At 35.3% G+C, this 21,924-nt stretch overlaps 1 protein-coding gene across 2 annotated transcripts; it reads right to left on the reverse strand.

Moving 5' to 3' along the window:
- Positions 1–213: 213 nt before the first annotated feature.
- LOC116210841 (serine/threonine-protein kinase STY17-like) lies at positions 214–8,749 on the reverse strand. Of its 2 annotated transcripts, XM_031544930.1 has the most exons (16): positions 8,179–8,749; positions 7,654–7,768; positions 6,817–6,917; positions 6,588–6,707; positions 5,744–5,798; positions 5,524–5,634; positions 4,574–4,624; positions 3,816–3,985; positions 3,626–3,730; positions 3,157–3,230; positions 2,618–2,793; positions 1,511–1,609; positions 1,313–1,393; positions 1,152–1,205; positions 606–740; positions 214–522 (listed from the first exon to the last, which is right to left on the reverse strand). In XM_031544930.1, the coding sequence occupies exons 1-16, from the start codon at positions 8,379–8,381 to the stop codon at positions 439–441; spliced, it is 1,734 nt and encodes a 577-aa protein (XP_031400790.1). In that variant the 5' UTR covers positions 8,382–8,749; the 3' UTR covers positions 214–438. The 2 variants fall into 2 exon arrangements, with proteins under 2 accessions (XP_031400790.1, XP_031400791.1); XM_031544931.1 differs by lacking the exon at positions 6,817–6,917 and having other exon boundaries at positions 8,179–8,190.
- Between the last annotated feature and the right edge of the window lie 13,175 nt (positions 8,750–21,924).

A 21,924-nucleotide genomic window follows, 5' to 3' on the forward strand; every position in this document is an offset into this window, starting at 1 on the left:
GAAAGCCAAGATCAGTAGGGTATAACGAAAAGCAATCACACGATAAGCAACCTATACACATATTCTATCCAGTACAGCCAGTCACAAGTCGAAGAAAATTAATAATAGTGATGGCATGCTTATGCAAAGTGGCCGTGAAATTGATTGCCAAGTTATGGCCAGGACCACTTTGATAGGTTACCATAACTATATAGTTCAAACTAGAAAACCAAATGAAAACCAAAACACATAATTTATTGAATCATCGAATTGACAACTTCCATCGAAGTGCGCCGGAACAAATACAATTAAAGGAAAGATACATGGAAACAGATAGATGGAAACCCGATTGCAAGTTCACTTAATTACGATAGAAAATTACTGTACAGATGAAGTAAGGACTTCGGTTTCGTCTCAGGGCGCCTATTGTAAGGTTAAGAGTATTTACAGCTTCCAACCTCAGTGATGGATCCTCTTTAATGCCGAAAACAATCCTCTGCCTGAAGACTTATCCTTGTGCCGATCTTCTCCCCCTTCTTCAACCTGTCCGGTGGATATCATATTGTAAGAATTTTACTTCTCAATGTGAAAGTATACTGGTCTCTCTCAGTTGATGATTCATTTACCTCTCTTGTGATCTGCTGAAGGATTTCCAAGATCTCACCGAAGTCGGGTCGGAGCTTTGTGTCCCGCTGCCAGCACCTTTGAAGGAGCTCAGCGAGCTTTGGGTTGGTGTGCTTTGGGATTGTAGGCCTCAGACCCTAATATATCAGTTGATTGATGGAGAGCAAACAGAATGTCATTTCACAAACAGAGAAAATCACTCCTTTACCAGTAGACTCAGTTTCCAGAACGGGCAGAAATTGAACAGGTCAAGCTATGGACTCATGGTTTAAATTCCTTTGAACAGCCGGATTTTACAGAGTAAATAAAAAAAATCATCTTAACTGGGCCTAACGTTCATGAATTCAATATTTCATCGTGGTATCTTATGGGTCCTAACTGAATTTTAAGAATAATATAACAAATTAATTTGAGATCAGAGTTTAATATCTTCAATGCACATTTAAGAAATATCCAGAATTACGAGTTTGCACTGACTGCTCCTACACGATTTTTTTTTTTATATACTTACTTGACTGAAGCTTAAAGATGAAGCAAGTCAATAATACCTTTTGAACCACACCGACAGCCGCTTGCAATGGCGTCAAGTAAGCATAAGGAAGCTGCATTACATTCAGGAGATTTAACTGAATCAACTTTGCTACTAGAGAATAAACAAAAGCAAAAGTGGCCTCGAAAGATTGTTTCCCAATAAAAACGAGGCTCTTACTTCGCCAGTTAAAAGCTCCCACAGGAGAACACCAAAGCTGAAGACATCCGCCTTGTGATCGTATTTTTTGTGTCCAATGACCTTCATTTATCAAATGAACAGTTTAAGTTGGGTCCTTCTCAGTGAAACATGTAAAGAAAAGAGTTGCTAGAAGCGAAGTTTGATCGACTAAATTTTGATCTTAAGAGAAAGGCGTACCTCGGGAGCCATCCATCGGTAGGTTCCGGTTTCAGCAGTCATGACCCCACTTTCAGCTGTGATCACTCGGGCAACCCCAAAATCTGCAACCTTGACAACCTGTTGTAAATAAGAAGGCACATATGACGTCAAAAACTTTGGGTCTGTTCAAACTTCATTCTAAAACTTTCTTCTTACTTGTTAGCGTGTTTACCAACATAGTTCTCGCAATTGTTTACAGTAATTATCAGAAAAAACCTGCTTTCAGGAAAAACTTTTGAGGATACTCAGATTTTCATGTTTCCCAAAATAGAAGTCATTTCCAGTTCGCTGCCTCCGCGACTGCTACCAACTATCTACTAGTACCACCAGGTACTGGAGGTTGACTGCCATCCACTCTGGATTTTCAGAAACCATTCTAAAAATGCATCGCTGCTAAGAGCAATTTTGTTGTCTATTGTGATAAAAGTTCCAAATGAACCTTGAGTTTCTGGCACAGCTACGAAATAACAGACATGATGTAATTCTCCCAAAGCAGTTGAAATAATGAACATTTTTCATTTGGTAACCTATCCTTAGTTCAAACTACTGAATTAATAAAATACTGAATCTGGGACCAGGAAAAACGACATAATATGCCTCTCCCTAAAAAAATATTGCAACAGCTGACATTCAGTATCAATATCATTCTATGGATGAAGCAGTTATATCTGGTTTTTTATCTAAAGGAAAGACCCGACAGTAGTTGGGGATAACTAAGTACAATAAATTAAAATATGATTGTAACCGACATGGTAAAGGTGATGACTCATCAGTTAGGCTAAATCCATGGTAAACATGGGAAATTAATTCTTCTTTATCATACTCATTTCAACCCTATCCTTGGATGTGAAACATTATCTTATAAAAGAAAAAACAAACAATGAGAGAAGAAGCTATGCTCTATCCATTTTAGCTTTTCTTCCTTTGCCGTTCCTGCAGTCGAGGAGACCCCACCGATAATGCTGCAATCAGTTTTCATGCAACCAAACAAGATATTTCCTCCACCAGATTTAGCACAAGTTGAAAAAAACCAACTCAAAGCACACACACTCATGGCAATTCACCACAGATGCCTATGGAGATTACCTCATTTTCATCCATCAGCAGATTGGCAGATTTCAAATCCCGGTGTATTATATTATTCTGGTGGAGATAGTTCATTCCCTTGGAAACATCGATTGCCACTTTGAGGAGAGCAGGCAGCTTAAAAACACCTTTTTGTTTATGCAGAAAATCATATACACTTCCCCTAGACATGAACTCTGGCACAGCAGAAACACATAATTTATCAGTTTGACATATAGCACAAAAGTTAAATCCAATAAGCAGAAAATTCCTCATAATAAACGGATATGTCAACTTATCAATATGACAGTATTAGAAGTGACATGACAATTCTGCAGCTACGAAGCTTTATTAACTCCTAATTAGGCAGCTTATTACACAATGCTCCTGTGGAACCACCTTTTACGGAATGGTTAATTCCATGGCTAGATCCACGATCCAGATTTCTGATTGCAAATCTTTAACTCTCACAACAATAATATCCATCATAAAAGTCAAATGACAGTCATTGAAAACCAAGTTACTTTCAGTGGATTCAGCATTGATTTAGAAAAACATGCCTGTCACAATGCACAGCCTTGGTGGTCGCGTACATGCTCCAATGAATTGAACAACATTTTTGTGCCGGATTTTCCTACAAGCCATTATACAGAAAAAGACATGCAGATCAAGAGAAGCTGCAAGGGGAAAAAAAACAAAAACAAAAACAAAAAACGACAAGGTCCTCTCCTTGCACTTTACAACATCCGAGAGTTCACGGCTTCATTAAAAGTTGCTAAGCAATTTACAACAAAACGATAATTTTTTAAGTTGGAATTTATTCCAGAGATGGACAGGCAGGTTGTTACTGCAATATAATCTTCATGATACAAAATGATCCTATCAATTAATGTACAGGCAGATTGTTTGCAATCATACCCAACTCCATGTAAACAAGACTTTGATCTACAACTGTTGGATGTATGCGCACCGTCTTAAAGAAACAAAATCAATCAATACCAGCAACTTCGCGTATAGATTATGACTAACCTCATTATATAGATTTCCTGAGCGAAGTCTTTCAGCATTTCTGCACTGACATTTCCCTTCAGGATTTTGATAGCCACTTCTTGGCTACAGTATGTGCCTTTATAACTGCATTGCCTCAGGAATATTATCACCGGGAACTTGTTCATAATTTGAATAGAAGATGTACAAGCAGAAAAGCCATAAAACTTACAGATCCCCAAAGGATCCAGATGCAACTTTTTCACCAATCCTCAGCTGCTTGGTGTCAATTTCCCAGACATCAGATCCGTCTTTAGGAATTTCAATAGGGACAAATTCAGTTCCTGTTTGGTCTTCTTCACCTACAGATGCAAGTGTCAGCTGCTTGGACTGACACTGATCCTGCAAGAGAATTAGAGAATGGGCATCAAGATAAGAAAATTCAAAAAGGAAACCACAATTTAAACAATCCATAAGTCACTCAGCAACTTGAAAAGAAGTGGTCCTCAATAAGTTTGAACGAAGTTAAAGAAAGTTACCGTTCAAAGAGAACAAAGGGAAAAGGTTAAGAGTCATCATTTTCAAAATAAGAACCTACGCAAGTGCATAAAACTAATCAAATTTCCCGATATCTAGACAGTAAAATAAATAATCAAGGGGACACAAACAATAAGAGGAGGTTCCTCAACGCTGTCAGAAATGGAAAAGGATGAAAACGTGCGATTGCAAACTGGAAAACCCATTAGGAAACAGCAGCACAACCAAATATACACTAGCACAAACCAGCAGAATTTGTTTCAGAAGTCAACATATTTTCAGCCAGTATGTTCATTAAAGCACTTTTTGAATAGTTCCAACTTATTTAATGGTTATCAAAATGCAGTGACATATTTAACCATAATGAATTAGGTGACACTGCTAATTCTTCTGGCAAGAAACAGATGCGAATTTCATCTGAACAGTACAAGATTATATAAAACAGGTAAATACCTTCAATTTTAGTATTTCATTCTCCAGCGCTTTCCTTAGTTCCACGGTTTCCTGAAAGTCACAAGTATGTGAGTCAATATGTGGACAGGCAACAAGTGACAACTCATCTGGTCTGTTTTAAGAGGCAGGTTGGCTGATGTAGTTTGACATTATTTTTCTAAAAGCAGAGAAGTGTATAAAATTAAAAGAATAGATTGGAAGATAGCGTAGCACTAGAAAAGAAGTAGGATATACATTAAGACTGAGCAAAAGAAACAAACAAACAGCACATTTACCGAAAAAGCGGCGTGTAGAAACATGTAGAAAGAACTTTGAAAACCACATGTTTCTCCGAGATCAATATAAAATTATTATATTGCAACATACTTAGTTTTTCTACAACTTGATTATGATGGCACATTACTACCGCAAGAAATTATGAAGACGAGAACTTTTAAAGCTTAGATCTGCATCTGATATTGGCAGGCTTATCTAGCATGGCATAAGGAGCAATGAAAAAGAATTCTGGAATTTTTTTTCCCCAAAAAAAAACAAAAGAAATCACACTTTAAAGGATGTACACCCTATCAGTCATGATCAACTGCAATCATCGCAACTAAGAATAACTTTCATATCACAATTAAGAACAATTTCTATAAGGGGCAGCATGAGCTTGGACCCCACGCAGGACAATAGATGAGGCTTGCGAAGACAAAGAAGATGAATGATTACCAAGCGGTATTCCAATTCACCACATAATGTTATATAAACAATGAATATGATAGTCCTGACATATCAGAAACTACACATTGAGGCATTAGCATTGGAGAGGGGACAAAGCTGACTTATGAGAAGACATTGAGAACTTATGACCATAATCTCTTTGTGGCATTCCCAGTGTCACTTGTGCTTCATATAGCCACAAGACATTTCATTTCAAAGTTTATCTGCTGAGAATATCAAGACCCTACCTCTGATTTCCAGCCATCAACGACAAAGACATCAAGAGAGAACCCATCGACGGTGGAAAAGGCATGAGCTTCTTGTATATTGAGATCAATTTCAGCAAGTAAAGCCGTCAGCTGCACGGATAAAATGGATTATGCACTTTATGAACCTTGGGTTCAAATTTCTGAGATTACAATTAAAACTTAACAAACCACTGTTAATCAGACAAGTTTGGTCTACTACCTGACTGAGGAGTTTTGGCTTATCAAGAGTAGAGAAGGTAATCTCATGCATGGGCCTACAAGATCAAAAGTAATAAATGAAGAACATATCATCATTGAAAAGATATGCATACTTAAATATATGATCTTCATCACAATGGCAATAATTATAGATACAGTAATTCAAAGAGAAGATTTTTTATAGGCGATTTCAGCTGCTAAATAATGACAAAGCAGTGGAGAAAGTCGCCCACAATTGGGTATTCCTAAATATAAAGGGCATGCTCAGGCACAATTAAGAAGCCTTAGTGATGACAGAAGTGGAAGTTTTATATTTCAAGGGGGGGAGGGGGGAAAGGGAGGGTGTGGGAAAGGAAATCTCTAGAATGCAGAAGATGCAAAGAGGGACAACGAAAGAACTACAACATGGTGAGTATAGTGCGAATGAAACAGTACGATGGGTTTAAAATGAAACATGGAATCTCATAAATAAGTCAGAACAACTTTGCACTCTGAATCCCTAATATAGTACAGTTGAAAGCAATAAACTTGGACATTGAAGAACTTGAAAATGCTGTTCAAATGTTATATTTGAATGTATGCAAACTTGCTCCATTCATGTAAAAAGTTTCATTGTGCGTGCTAGCGCTTTACTAATAGTTTAGAAAGCCAAGGCTCTTCTCATCGAGAGTAGGTTCTTTTCAGGTACAAAAATCACAGCAAAAGTGTCTGGGAGAAATTTTAACTGTATGTTCACAAAGGCAATTCGTTTAACAACTTTATCATGAAGAGGCATAAGGATAAGGTGCAACACAAATTTTCCCACATAAAATAGCCAAGCAACCATGTGGACAAATCCAAATTACCGTGAAAATTGTAACAACGAATGCACGACACTATCTCCATCTTCAACAGTATGTCTGTCAGCTTGTGCATCATGTCCTTCCAGACTAGCTGCTGAACCAAACGTAGGTGGTAGGTGAACTCTGGGCACCAATGGAGAGACATGAGAGGAGAGTTTTAAGGAGGAACAAAAGATAGAATCGTTGACCTTATGAGATTCATAAAAGATCTAGAGACAATAACAAAGTATACCCCTGTCTACTTGAGTAATTTAAGAGAGTCTGAGCATTTTCACTCATGGGCGAATCTGAATTGCTTGAATCAACTGAGTTTCCACTGATATTAGAATTAACCTGCATTGAAGGAGAAATTTACTGGATCGAGCAGGAATCATGCAGAACCACGCAGGCCAGGAAGTATATGGAAGGGGCGTATCTGATTGTCCACAAATTTTTATTTTTTTTGCAGTGAAAAATGTTTGATTTCTACAAGATAGATATATGTTCAAACCAACCAGAGAATAAAGTTGATCCTTTGGAACTTTAGAAAAAGAGATGTTCGTTCAAAAGAGAATAGAAGAATTCTACAATGGCCAGAATCCTGGATGGATAATACTTTATTAGAACTAATGGGTGTACACACAGATACTTAAAACCAGTAAAATTTACTCTTGCAAGCTTTCATTGCTTTATAATAAAGAGATAATAGAATCACTTTCACTTGGAGTACAAGTCACTTTGGGCATTGCTAGAGAATTGCCTGAACACAGTTCGTAAACCCAAGTGCAAATTCACAAGATTTACAGCCACACTGCCCTCATTTATGGTCCAAACGTGAGGCAGCAAAGCAGTCTACAAGATATGTAACTGTTCCGTACTGTATGTCATGCCTTCTGAATTACATCACACAAAATACTAATACTACTGGAAAATTTCAAAGTACATTCCAGATTTGATTAAATGGCTGCTCGCCTGCTCTGATGAGGAGGATGATGAGAGCCTAATACGAATACCCTTTTCAGGGGGACATGAAAAACAATAAGTAGGAATTTGCGGGGTAGCCTGACGGATTGAAATGAAATCAACTTGCCTGGACGAGGCGGACATCAAAAGCGGGTCGATTAGCTGGGATTTCAGCCAACTTGAGCAGTCTTTTGTGCATGAGGACATCTTCTGCTCTCTCCGCATTAACATCCAGCGCGTATCTGCATTGCAGCAATCAGAATCCTCAGGAAACAATTTTCAGGGGCATTTCATTTGAACCCAACAGTTTCAAGACACTGCACTTCGTGTTCTACTCCACACAGTAACAAAAACAGAGGAAATTCACGTAAATTAAGGTACGAGGATTATCTTCTTCAATAATGATGCGGATGAGAATGGTGGAAAGAAAAGGGGTTTGGGTCTCCCAGCTAACGAAATAGTAGAGCTTGCTGACCCTCCTCAAGGAGCTGACTTTTTTTTTTGGGGGGCATAATATTTGACTTTCAATTCGTCAATCAATCTTTTAGCGGCGGTCAGTCAAAATTCAGGAGTCGAATTTCAGGGCCGATCAGCAAGAGAGAGAGAGAGAGAGAGAGAGAGAGAGAGTAGGGATTTGCATAGAGTACGGCACCGAGCAGGGAGGCGATTGAAGTGGGCCCAGAGCTGATCGTCGAAGCCAAGGAGGAGGGCCTCCTCGCAGCGGGACTCCAGCAGCCGGCGGAGCACCTCGCTATAGACTTCGAGCTTCTGCTGCTCCAGAGGCTTCTGCTGCTGGGGCGCGTGCGAGTCCGCCGGCCGGCTGCCGCAGCTCTCTGCGTCGTCCTCCATCGCCATCCGATCCAAAGACCTCAGATAGCCGAATCAACCCGCAAAGCACCACCAAAACAAAAATTCAAACGGTTTTCGATCAGGAATCAAACTCCACCTCCCGAACCGGCGATCGCAGAGGGAGGGAAGGAGGGAGGATCGAGGAAGAAAAGATGAAGGCCCGGATGGAGTTCGGCAGCAGCAGGAGAGAGCAGGGGGGGAAAGTTGAAGATTCTTCAGCTTTTGGCAGAGTGTGTGTGGGGCCTCGTCCTGTCTCGTGTCGTCCCAATCTCATGGCGGAGGGGAAGATGGTGGCGCCGCATGAAACACTGTATTAGCGTGGTAGCAAACAGAGGCCGCCACGTCAGCTGTCGGCCCAGCGGACCCGTGGGGTCTCTCGGCGTCAGTTCCCCGATTACGACTCCCTCTTTTTCCCGTACATAACTTAATAAAGTATGACTTCTACTTTTTTTTTCTTTTGTTTTTTTCTCTCCTCGTAATAAATTAAATTTAATTAAAAAAATGCTTTACTCAATTTCCTAAATATAATAAAAAAACCCAATGTAAAACTATTTTATTTGCGGCCACTTTCTTCTTCTTCTTTTTTAACTCAAGTAGTTAAATGGATCCTTTATTAATCCACAGCAAAAACGGATACAAAATAAAATGTCCAATCGAAAATTATAAGAACGAAACAAACAGTTTAACCTACAGGCAAATCACGAAGGATAATAGGAAAAAACATCATAGAAAATCAAATACAACTGCAGTTTATTATCATAAAACTATACACTCCGATCACAACCTGCTAACAAAATTTCATCGTGGACTCAGATAGTAATCGGGAAAGAGAACATCCTAAATTCATGATGAAATTCCACTTTATAATGATGTGGGGTAGTCAGAGTGTTTCCGACCAATATCCAAGCATAAGATCCCACTAACAATCGTAATCAACGAACATAATCAGCCTACCTAATCCCAATTAATCAAACCAAGGAAGCCTAAGGCCCCTTGATCGATTCAGTTCGGCGATTACAATAGCCTAATCCCTAAGTAATCAAACCAAGGAAGCTGAAGGTCCCTTAATCGGTGCAAACCAGTGATTACGACATGGGGAGCTGAGACCTGCAAAGACCAACAAAAAAAGTTGGCAAGCCACAAAAAGTCAGTTTTTGAAGTTAGGAGGTAGGACAAACGGACTGATAGCTCGATCGCTTGTTGAGGTGGGCGAGTAACGCAGCGTGGATCATAGTTTCTTGCGTATAAATCTGAATTTAAACTCAAAGAGAATAGATCACGTATAGACTCGACAAATAACACCTAAAAGGGCCACGATATAAGAGAAAACATCTCCAAGAAATACTATTGATGCTGAGATATAAAGCTCTAGCTGTTTTGGTACAATGAAATGAACTACATATATATATATATATGACTGAGACAACTAAGAAGACACTAAAATAGGAAATTATAATCTAAACTCTTACTATGTAACTTCCTAAAACAAACGAAGTAACGGTTCTAAAATAAGAAACGGAAGACTCTTGACTCAAACTAAAATTGAAAGTAATATTTAATTCTAAATATATTTCTATCTAAATAAAATATATTACCTAATTAAGATAGTAATATTCATAATCTATGGATCAAGATATCTCATCTTTCCTTTCCACATTACGAGAATATTTCCTTGATTTTATCCAAAATGTGCTTCTTTGGGCTTGAACTTGTTGATATGGATTTGGGCTGAAATCCTCCTTATCATTCTCCTCCTCTTGTGAAAAGCTCATCCTCGAGCTTTCAATGTGCTTAGAGTATTGTAATCACCATGAAGTTAAATCGCTCGTATGGATGGATCTTCATTCGCCAAAGCTTGAAATTTCAATGTTAATATCGATGACATATTTGGAAACTTCTCTTCAAAAGATAATTTCTTCACTATCAATATAGGCAACTCATGTGATTCTGGAGTTAACTCATTCTTCACCTCGATATCATATACTTTTTTAGGAGTCTCGACAATCTTAGAAACTTCCTGAATTCGCTCCTTCTTGCAGTCCATTAGTTGCGGTCTCTTATCCTCATTTCTAGAGACTTCTTTATTCAGAACATCACTTTTCTTTGGCGTTTCCTTAACTCACTCTTTGGATGGCGACTCTGGAGCGAGCATTACTCGCGATTCCTTTGATTCCTCAGTGTCGGCCTTGGTGTCGTGCTCAAATTTATTTTGAGGATGAAACAAGCTCGAACTGTTGGTTGTACCTCCTTGGTTATTTGTTGGCTCTTTCATCTCACTCAATGCATGGTCTTTGGAGAAACTTAATGACTCCATTGTATGCTCATGTATAGTTATCTGCTCTTACATGTACCTTCGGTCGTGGAGAACTAAATATTGTTGGTAATCTTCTTATAGAAATCTCGCCTTTAGTAATCTCTTCATATGCCTCCAAGTAAAAACTAGATGTTTGCCATTTTCAACACGATCTTGTTGCAATTCTTCCCACCAAGTAGAAGCTTTGCTTCTTAAGCGATAAATAACTCGATCAAGTCGGTTTCCATCATCGGGGATGTCATAATAGTCGAAGAACTCGTCTACATCAGAAATCCACTCAAGAAACTTCTCGTTACACGTATTTCCATTAAAAATCGTGATTCTTTTCAGATGATAATCGTTCAACTCATATATATATCCTCTTCTTCCACGAGAATTACTAATTCGATGATATGCTTCATCTTCATCATCATCAATAAAACAAAACCCATAAGGAACGCGTCGAACGAAGGGTGACTTATAAGGAAAAACTCGTTGTGTTGAGACTATGTGTTCTTCGTTCCAATTGTTGCCTTTCTTGAGTGCATCAAGCCTCCCGACTCTCTGCTCCATGACAGTAAAACACACCCTGTTCTTAAGGATGGTTATGAATAGTTATATTCTCCATATCAGATTTAGGCGACTCTAACAGCGTGGATCACAGTTTCTCGTGCCTAAATCTGAATATAGAGTTGAAGGGAATAGATCACGTCTAAACTCGACAAATAACACCCAAAAGGGCCACGAGAGAAGAGAAAATCTCTCCAAGAAATACTATTGATGCTGAGATATAAAGTTCTAGTTGTTCTGGTACAATGAGATGGACTACATATATATATAGGCCTAAGACAACTAAGAAAACACTAAAATAAGAAATTAGAATCTAGACTCTTACCATGTAACTTCCTAAAATAAAACAAGTAATTGTTCCAAAATAAGAAACGAAAGACTCTTGCCTCAAACTAAAGTTGGAAGTAATATCTAATTCTAAATATGTTTCTATCTAAATAAAATATACTACATAATTAAAATAGTAATATTCCTAATCTATGAATCAAGACATCTCATCTTCCCTTTCCAATAATATTTCCTTGATATATGCAATATGTGTTTCTTCGAACTTGGACTTGTTGATATGGATTTGGGCTGAAAATCCTCCTCGTTAGCAAGGATACCATCGTGGGGAGTAGATGGGGTGTCGAGAGAAGAATTCGTCTCCAGAGAGAAGGATGGTGAGGTCAATCAGTCAGAGAGGTCAGGTCGAAGGAGGGTGCGGCCATTGTGTCGGTGTTGCAGCCACCGGAACGAGAAAGGAAAGAGAAGATCAAGGTTGTTGTCCGGGTTGGTAGTGGCCAGTTGGTATGCCAGGTCGCCACAACTGATGTCGTCTCGCCGTTGCCATCTTGTGTTTCGCACACATTGCCTTAGCTCAGACCAGAGGAAGAGGGTTTGCAGCGCGAATTCTAGAGGGGAGGCGGAGATCTTCACTACACGAACCTTCACGGGAAGGAAAAGGAGGAGGGCCGCTCGACCTCCGGGCTACCAAAAAGCACCATCTCCACCACGGATCAAGGGATAAGACTACGAAGACGCCTCAAAGGAGTGACAACAATCCTGATGATGAACCAATCAAGGAGGATCTTCGAGCCATCAACCGGAACAACGACCTTTGCAGCGAAATTAACCTCAGACTTGGTCACCACAAATCGCCCGACGTGGAGTAAGAGCCGTCATCTTTATTGATCTGGTCTCCATTGCCCGGTCAAAGGGGAAGAGGAAGGAGAATAGGGGAGAAGGTAAAGGAACTGAAATAAGTCACCACCAGCTATATGGTGGTGGCGGCAGTGATGCTGACACTCCCGATCGGAGCCGAACGCGCCGATGAAAGCATGAAGTTTGGGTTTTACTGTTGGGCGGAGCTATCAAAGGGGAAAGTGGAAAGGGGAAGAGGAAGGGGAAATGCTTACAATAACATTATTTATGGCCACTTTCAACTTCTGATAACTTTCCATTTAAAAATATATATATTTAAAATTCTAGGCGATAAAAATAATTTCTAAATATAAGGAATTGAGAAAATTTATAAAGAAAAAAGAAATAAAAATGAAGATGCTTGATGAGGAATTAGGGGCAAGGTTGGGTTGCCCTTGTGTTCCACAATATTGAAATTCGGTAATTTATTTTAAGAGACAAATTAGGGAGGAGCATTCGAAGCCGACCACTACTAGCTAGATAAAGGTGTTAAACGTTCAGCATTGTGCACCCAATGACTTCTACTTACTTCGTCCATTAATACGTATTTTTTTCCTTTTTTATTATTTTTATTTTTCAATAAATAATTTAATTAAAAAAATGAAAAACTTAATTGAAAAGACGCATGCAACTGACTTTAACAAAAATCCAAAAAGTTTGTCATTTTTAATTCCTAATTCTTTGTCTTTTTTTTTTGCTATATTTAGGAAAGAGATTAAAGTATAAGTTTTTTTAAAAAAATAATTTCAAAATAGGGAAGATAACTCCATATAACACAGTTTTTACCTTATTTCCACCTCTTAGCACATTTTTAAAAGTTATTACAATCTAGCACGAATCACCATTTTATTCCCGGATCTAGCACATCGTTAAACTCCGTCTAAAAACCGTTAAACACCGTTAGACGGAGTATAACGGTGTGCTAGATTCGGGAATAAAATGGTGATTTGTGCTAGATCGTGACAACTTTTAAAAACGTGTTATGAAGTGAAAATACGGAAAGAACTGTGCTATATGAGCTTATTTTTCCTTTTTTTATTTGAAGATTCACAGCCCTGAAAAATCTGAAAATTAGTGTGGAGCTTTATAATAATATCAGGAACATTGTTTAAAAGTTTCAGGTATTTTTGAGATCGGACAGTTTACAAAAACTATTAAAATTAGAATGCCAAAAAAAGGAGTAAATATTTTTTATTTGAAAATTCACTATATAGAAAAATCTGAAAATCTATGTGGAGCTTTATAATAATGTTAGGAACATGGGGTAAAAGTTTCATCTTGTTTTGAGATCAGGCGATTCACAAAAACTATCAAAATCATAACACCGAAAAGATAGGTAAATATATTTTATTTGAAGATTCACAGCCCAGAAAAATATGAAAATCTGTGAGGAGCTTTATAATAATATTAGGAACATGGAAAAAATGTTTCATCTCATTTTGAGATCGAACGGTTCACAAAAATTATCAAAATCAGAGCACTAAAAAGAAGGGTAATTATTTTTTATCTGAAAATTCACCACCCATAAATATTTTAAATTTTGTGTGGAGCTTTATAATAATATCAGGAACGTGGAGTAAAAGTTTCACCTTGTTTTGAGATCGGACGATTCACAAAAGCTATCTAAATCACAACACCAAAAAAGGAGATAAATATTTTTTATCTGAAGATTTACCATCCGGAAAAATCTGAAAATTTGTGTTGCGCTTTATAATAATATCAGGAACATGGGGTAAAAGTTTCATATCATTTTGAGATCGGACGATTCACAAAAAACTATCAAAATCATAACACCGAAAAGATAGGTAAATATATTTTATCTGAAGATTCACCATCCAAAAAAATATGAAAATCTGTGAGGAGCTTTATAATAATGTTAGTAAGATGGAGAAAAAGTTTCATCTCGTTTTGAGATCGAATGGTTCATAAGAACTATCAAAATCAGAGCACCGAAAAGAATGATTATTTTTTATCTGAAGATTCACCGCCTAAAAAAATTTGAAATTTTGTGTGGAGCTTTATAATAATATCAGGAACGTGGAGTAAAATTTTTACCTCATTTTGAGATCAGACGATTTTCAAAAGTTATCTAAATCACAACACCGAAAAATGAGATAAAAATATTTTTTATCTAAAAATTTACCATCCAGAAAAATCTAAAAATTTGTGTGGAGCTTTATAATAACATCAGGAACATGGGGTAAAATTTTCGCCTCATTTTGAGATTGTACGGTTCACAAAAACTATCAAAATCAAAATACCGAAAAGATGGGTAAATATTTTTTGAGAAAATAGCTCATGTAGCACAGTTTTTACCTTATTTTCACTTCCTATCATGTTTTTAAAAATTATCACGATCTAGCACGAATCACCATTTTATTTCCGGATCTAGCACACCGTTACACTCCGTCTAACGGTGTTTAACGGTTTTTAGACGGAATTTAACGGTGTGCTAGATCCGAGAATAAAATGGTGATTCTTACTAGATCGTGACAACTTTTAAAAACGTGTTAAGAAGTAAAAATAAGGTAAAAATTGTGTTATGTGAGGTTATTTTCCCTTCAAAATATTAGAAGGTCAATTATCTGGAAATTTGAGTTAGGGATAAGCAAGAGTGGAGAGCCCTTTTGTGCCGTGACCCTAAAATTTGGTAATTTATTCTAAGGACAGATCAGGGATGAGGGATCAAACTTCAAAGTCGGCCACCACTTGCTAGGTAAAGTTGTGACACCTTCATCATTGTGCACCCACTTACCTCTACTTACTTTGTCCATTATTATATATTATTCCTTTCTACTATTTTATTTTTCTAAAATTATTTAATTTTAGTTTTTAAAAATTAATGAAAAACAGATTTTAAAAAAAATTTAAGCATCCTAGATTGGTTCAAACAATTCAGCGCTTATTCTCTTTAAGTATTGCCTCAAATTCAAGTTTGTGAATAGAGAAAATTCACGCTGGGAGAGTTTTACCTCTTAGTATACCGACTTGGCTTGATTGGATTAGTGAGGATCCATTGGCTTTCCAAATACTAGAGTGCAAACACACACAAAAAAAATTAACTGAAAAAATGAAAAGTTAAACGGAAAACACATGTATGATTGACTATAAATAAAACAATTTAAAAAATATGTCATTTAATTTCTAACAACCTTCGCTTTTTTTTTCTTTTTTTCCTTTTTTGTTATATTTTGGAAAGAGATTAAATTATAGGTTTTTTTTGTAAATTAATTCATTAGGAGGTTAATTATCTAAAAAATTGAGTTCGATTCTATGTAATTGATTAAGCAACATGATATTGACCGATTAACTAGCTAGCAAGCTGGTTAATTGCATTTATATATGCGTTCTCTCGTGCAAGTTTCCAATTGATTTTCTCATGTTGACGACGAGGATCGATCAATTCTGTATCTGACCAAATTACGTTTTCATCTCAACTCTGCAGTTCCCCTTCAGCTCGTTCTGCCCGAGCCCCTTTCCTCTTCCATCTCCTCCCATCTCTACTTCCATTCTCCACGAGCTTCTAGCCTACGACCGTCCCCTCCCGGGTCCCGTCCTTCATTTTTTATCTAAATTTAAGATATTCGTGTTGTAATGATAGGGTTATTAAATTTTCATTTGGACTTATACGAGGCTTGTGCCCATATTCACTTAAAAGCTCAAACTGATAAGTGGTGGTACCCAAACTATATATTAACCCATGAATTTTCTTTTTCTTTTCCGATATGGGATTTATACCATTTTTACTTATCAACACCCGCTCTCACGTGCAGCGTGTGGTCTATTTCTGTCTACATGTTGTCACGTGCCCTTAAACACCCGCCCTCAATAATTGATCTCGACCCGAGCTCATCTTCCGTGCTCGAGCATAGGGGGACACTAACACGAGGCGCACTCTTGGCTACACTAGGACATATTGGGCCTGACGTAGTGTGGATACGTACACGCACATAGGTGCATATACGCGTAATTCGAGCTATGATACCATATTAAATTTTCATTTAGGCTTATACGGGTTTGGGCCCATATCCACTTAAAAGCTCAAGCTAATAAGTGGTGGTACCCAAGTTATATATTAATCCATGAATTTTTTTTCTTCTTCGATGTGGGATTTATTCCATTTTTACTCATCAATAAGGGTATTTATTATATATAGATAGATTTATCTGGTACATAAACTCTATGAATTTACGTTACGAGTTCACGATACTAATTTATGGGGTGTCCACTGAGTTTATTAGACTCTCGAACTTGACAACCTTGGTCGAGTGCAATGATGTGCTAAGAGGATAAATTTGTTTGATTAAACAAATTAATAAAGGGCTTATAACTTTCAATTAAATATTAAACAAAGAAAATAAAGAGATACATCGAATGGCCCAAAATTAAGTAATTAGTTTCTTTATAATACTATACAATATTCATACAATCATACGATATAAAATAGTTTTGGATCTAGATTCGATGCCTATATGCTACTGCGAATAGCTGTTTGATTAATATATTGAAATTGAGTAATAGCCAACTGGGGCAGCCCTGGCATCTTTGCCCTAAATATCTCTTTGTCTCCTTCCATTCTTTAATAATTCCGCATGCTTCGAGCAAAAAATAAAATAATTCCACATGCACTGCATCCATATCTTCACACTTTCCTCTTCAAACAGATCAGAGTCATCAGACATTTACATTAGTTAATTAATTATTTAATTCACTCAAAAAAATTAATTTATTTCTTTATTTTTGCAGGGAAGGCTGTATGTGAAGCTGGTGAATCAGACAATTTTTATTAATTTTATAAGAAAACATTCTTTTCCTCGATAGCTGTCATTTTACATTCAATCTTGGAAGGGTCAACCCATTTAATCCGACAAAAGAACAAATCACCCAATTGAGATCTCTTGTTGCCCATTTAAAAGTCATCAAGTCCTCGGAGCGTCAACTCATCATCTATTTGAAGAGTTTTAGACCAACCATTTCATCGCGGTTTCTTTTTTTTTCTTTTTTTTGGGGGGTATAGTGTGATCACTGTTATATACAGTTATATTATTAAATAATCGTTGATAATATTTAAAAATATAATTATTATGAACTACTTTTTGTTATTGCTTCTTTTATATATACTAGCAAAATTCTCCGCGCTTTGCAGTGGAAAATAATTTATTTTTATTGTATACAAGTACCAACTCCTCAATAATAATTAATGATAAAAAGTTAGCCAATGACATATAATATAAATTAATATGTTACTTTACGATTAAATCAATGATAGTTAATAAAAAAATTATAGAGTATAAAATTTATAGAGTAAATAATATTATTTGAAATATCATGTTATTTTAGAAAATGTTCTTTGAATTATTGTTATAAATATCTTAATTTAAGAATTGCCAAAAAAATCCTAATTTAGATACATTTATATATATACTAACAAAAAAAATTTTGTTAGATTAGATTCCTTAATTTGTTTTCTTCGGTGGACTCCTCATTATTTTTTTAATGTGGTTGAATCTATCAAAAATGAAACATAACAAAATTTATCGTTCAATATGAAATTCTCCTATTAACATTTAAAAAGTATCATTAATTAATAAAGCAACTTATTTAAACCATTAAGTTTTTAAAATATAAATCTATTACCATTTAGAAATATTAAAGATTTCTTTTTTCTTTAAAAATATAATATTTATTTTAAATATATATATATATATATATAAGATTTCTTTTTTCTAATAAATCAAAATAATATATTTCTTTCATTCTTAAAAAGATGTGTGGAGGCATGAGAGAGTTCCCTTATTACTCTCTTTTAACCTAATTTATAGATATAGATATATAAGAGAGGCACATGGTCTTCTACAGGAAAATAAGAAATCTAGCAAAGAAGCGTAGATAATCTTACCATGAAATCAAACTTGAAACTTTTAAATACCTAGATAAAGTGAAATATGTGTGACGGCACTACACATCTTGATTATCACTTTAGTTTAACAATTTTTTTTTTTTTTTACTTTTGTATAGAATCAGTTTGATGTATAAATGCACTCATCACCGGAAAATTCTCAAATCGAATTCCTAGTTAGCTTCAATGCTACCACTTCTGCTAGTGCTGTAAACACTTTGTGATGACCCCAACTCTTTAGTTGAAAATATTAATATCGTCGAATTCAACGTGTGACTTGTTAATTTATTTTATCATTCAAAACCGTGCATAAAAGATGTTGAAGCATATCCAAACCGAATATCTTGAAGTCAAAATTTGTACGTAACATCAAGTGTGGTTCCTTCAACTTTGGCTAAAAAATGTAATTGATATCAACTGGTTTTTTTTCCCGTAAACAATTAAAATCAACTGGTTATGGTATTCATTCTATTATAATACACATCGGATGAGCATAAGCTCTCTTCGGCGTGGCATATATCTCGAAACCGACTAACCCATAAAGTCAACGTTTCTATGACAACATCCCCTTTTAAAATTTTTTTCTCTTACATTTTCAATTCGTTTCCATGTGTATGGTAAATTTTTTTAGTCTTATCAATCCTCCTATGCAGTGACAAAGGCATTTAATTTGCTTTGATTCTATCATTAACCAACAAGTATTTAATAGATATGAATGTTGTGGGAATTATTAGACCAACTTTCCAGAAAAGATGAGCATTTTTAAGCTTTTTTTTAATTACTTTTAATAATAACAATCTTATATAACTATTGGACATATTGTCATATGTCAACTCTTTATTTTTTCTTACTTCTTTTCATTTATTTTCTTCGTATTTTTTTTCTTTTACTTATCAATACTACAAGCATTAATTAGCTTTATTTGACAAATTAATTATATAATAATAATAATAATAATAATAATTATTATTATTATTATTATTATTATTTACATATAATTAAAATGGGTATTTACCTAAAATGGCTCATGGTTTGTCCATTTTATTAAATCTATCCTATGTTTTTTTTGTCAAATCTATCCCATGGTTTACTTTTTGCATCAAATTTATCCCGGCGTTATCTTTTCCGTTGACATCTAACGGCCGTGCTGACGTGGCACCTACGTGGCAAGTGTGGCCCACTATCTCTCCACGTGCCACGTCAGCACGGTCGTTAGATGTTGACGGAAAAGATAACGCCGAGATAGATTTAATGCAAAAAGTAAACTATGTGATAGATTTGACAAAAAAAAAGCATAAGATAGATTTGACAAAACGGACAAACCATTGGTCATTTTAGGTAAAAACCCCTAATTAAAATTGTTGTTGGGGGCTCATGGAGGTGGCAAGTAGGGTGAGTTTTCCCACCCTAAGCCACCCTCTCTCCCCCCTTTATTAAAAAAATGAAATTAAAATTTTTAAAATTTCTATTTAGTTGAAGTGTATAAGTATCTTCTCCTAGTATGTATCAATTGATATTTCCAAAGTCATTATGCCTGACTAATCTAGCTTTAATCGAAGTTGACTTAGGGATATCAACCTCCATCGATCGTGAATTTTCTTCAATTACAACATTTGCATCCAATGTTTTACCTAAGAATAACAAGCATCGACACATCTAAAATCAACCCACATTTATTTAAAAAATATATTTCAAATCGTCGTTAATTTAACCAAGAATAACAAGCATCGACACATCTAAATTCAACTAACTTTATTTAAAAAACATATTTCAATTCGTCATCAATTTAAGTAGTATATTTTTATACGTGATTTTTTCAATGTGTAATATTTGAAGGTCCACTAGGCCCAATTAATCTAAGCTTGAGCAAGGTCAATCCACTAAGAGATAAACCTCTTCCGATCATGAATTTTCTCTAATCACAAGATGCATACTTGAAGCCTTACCTAAGGATAACAAGCGCCGACTAACCTAAAACCAACCCACGTTGGTAAAAGAAACTTATTTCAATTACCAGTTTAAGTAGTCTCTTTTAATTTGTGACTTAAGAAATATTCATATTTTAACGGTGAAATGCAATGCTAGATTGACATGACCTACACTAATTTTTCTTTGGGTGTTAAGTTACTTTACCTTCAATCTATTTTTAATAAATATAAAATTTACTACAAGAAAATTAGTCAAACTAAAATAAGCGAACAATTAGAGCCTATAATATTGCTATCATGATATTGGAGTTAGACATATTGACTATTCAAATTAATATTAGAGAAATATTAGCTTTTATACCATATAAAATGTCAATTAGTATAATCTTTTGAAAAGAACTTATAGTGTTTGGTAATGGGTAACTCCACTCCGCTCCACTCTAAATATTTATATATATATTTAAGTGGGGTTGTAATAATTAAATTGATGAAGAAGATAAAAAAAAATTGTATTGTTAAATTGTTGGAAAAGTAATGAATAGTTGAAAGAATTTAGTATTAAAAAATTAAATTGAATTGAATGGTAGTTAAGAAAATGTATGTCAGAAGATTTATTTTTATATTGAAGAAATTTCTTTTAAAAAAAGTGATGATTGTGTTGTTGGATTGAAGAACAAGTAAAGTGAAGTAAAGTGGAAAATTTTTAACTCCACAACCAAACATACTAAACCGAGTGTTCATATTTTTTCCACATATGTAACTTTATCATGTTATATATAAGTTGTTACACAAACTACTATGATAAATGAATAAATTTATCAAAAAAATTTAACCGCGGCATTGCACGGGTGCATTACCTAGTATGTAACTAAAACTCTTGCACATATTGCCACATGTCAACTCTTTATTTTTTCTAACTTCTTTTCATTTATTTTCTTTGTATTTTTTTCTTTTACTTATCCATACTACAATCATTAATTAGCTTTATTTGATAAATTAATTATTAAATAATAATAGTAATAATAATAATAGTAGTAGTAATAATAACAATGACAATAATAATAATAGTAGTAGGAGCAGTAGCAGCAGCAATGGTAATTTATTATGGTCATTGGCCCTTAAATGTAAATCTAAGATCTACCATTTGCACAATCGATGTGTGATTTGGGACGTGACGATCATTTTATGATATTTTATATAAAATCTAAAAGACTATTGTAAATTGAGAATTTATAATTTCCACCAATATTATCATAATTGGAAAATTAGATTTGTATAAATTAATATATGTACTAGAAATATTATTGCCGGCTAATCAAAGGATGCACAAAGAAATAAGTTTTAATTTTTCTCTTGTAATAGTAAGAATTAGTTCTAATATCATGTGGGTATTCAGAACATTGACTCATGGATAATTGGATCGGAAGTTCTATAAGTATGCTAAAATATGGGTTTGAGTTTTAAATAAATAAATTTGGCTATATTATACATATTTAGTGCGAACCGGCCAATGTTTTGTTATGTCTACGCCATCAAAATATGTGCATTATACAAGCTAATGAGTAATGAAACTAATAAATAATAAGATATACATAAACCGGTTTAATTAGAGCCAACAGTATGAAAAATTCAATGATCATGCAAAAGATAAAATATAAATGAAAAATACAAAATAAT

Source organism: Punica granatum, chromosome 6 (genome assembly GCF_007655135.1).
Source record: "Punica granatum isolate Tunisia-2019 chromosome 6, ASM765513v2, whole genome shotgun sequence".
NCBI lineage: Eukaryota > Viridiplantae > Streptophyta > Magnoliopsida > Myrtales > Lythraceae > Punica > Punica granatum.

What these genes read in the sequence shown, in the direction of transcription:
- LOC116210841 (XM_031544930.1), bottom strand. Translation starts at nt 8,381, where the DNA reads ATGGCGATGGAGGACGACGCAGAGAGCTGCGGCAGCCGGCCGGCGGAC. An exon ending in TTGATGTCCGCCTCGTCCAG is followed by an intron (nt 6,918 to 7,653) that starts GCAAGTTGATTT and finishes CCTTCAATGCAG; the next exon opens with GTTAATTCTAATATCAGTGG. An exon ending in AGCCAAAACTCCTCAGTCAG is followed by an intron (nt 5,635 to 5,743) that starts GTAGTAGACCAA and finishes TTATCCGTGCAG; the next exon opens with CTGACGGCTTTACTTGCTGA.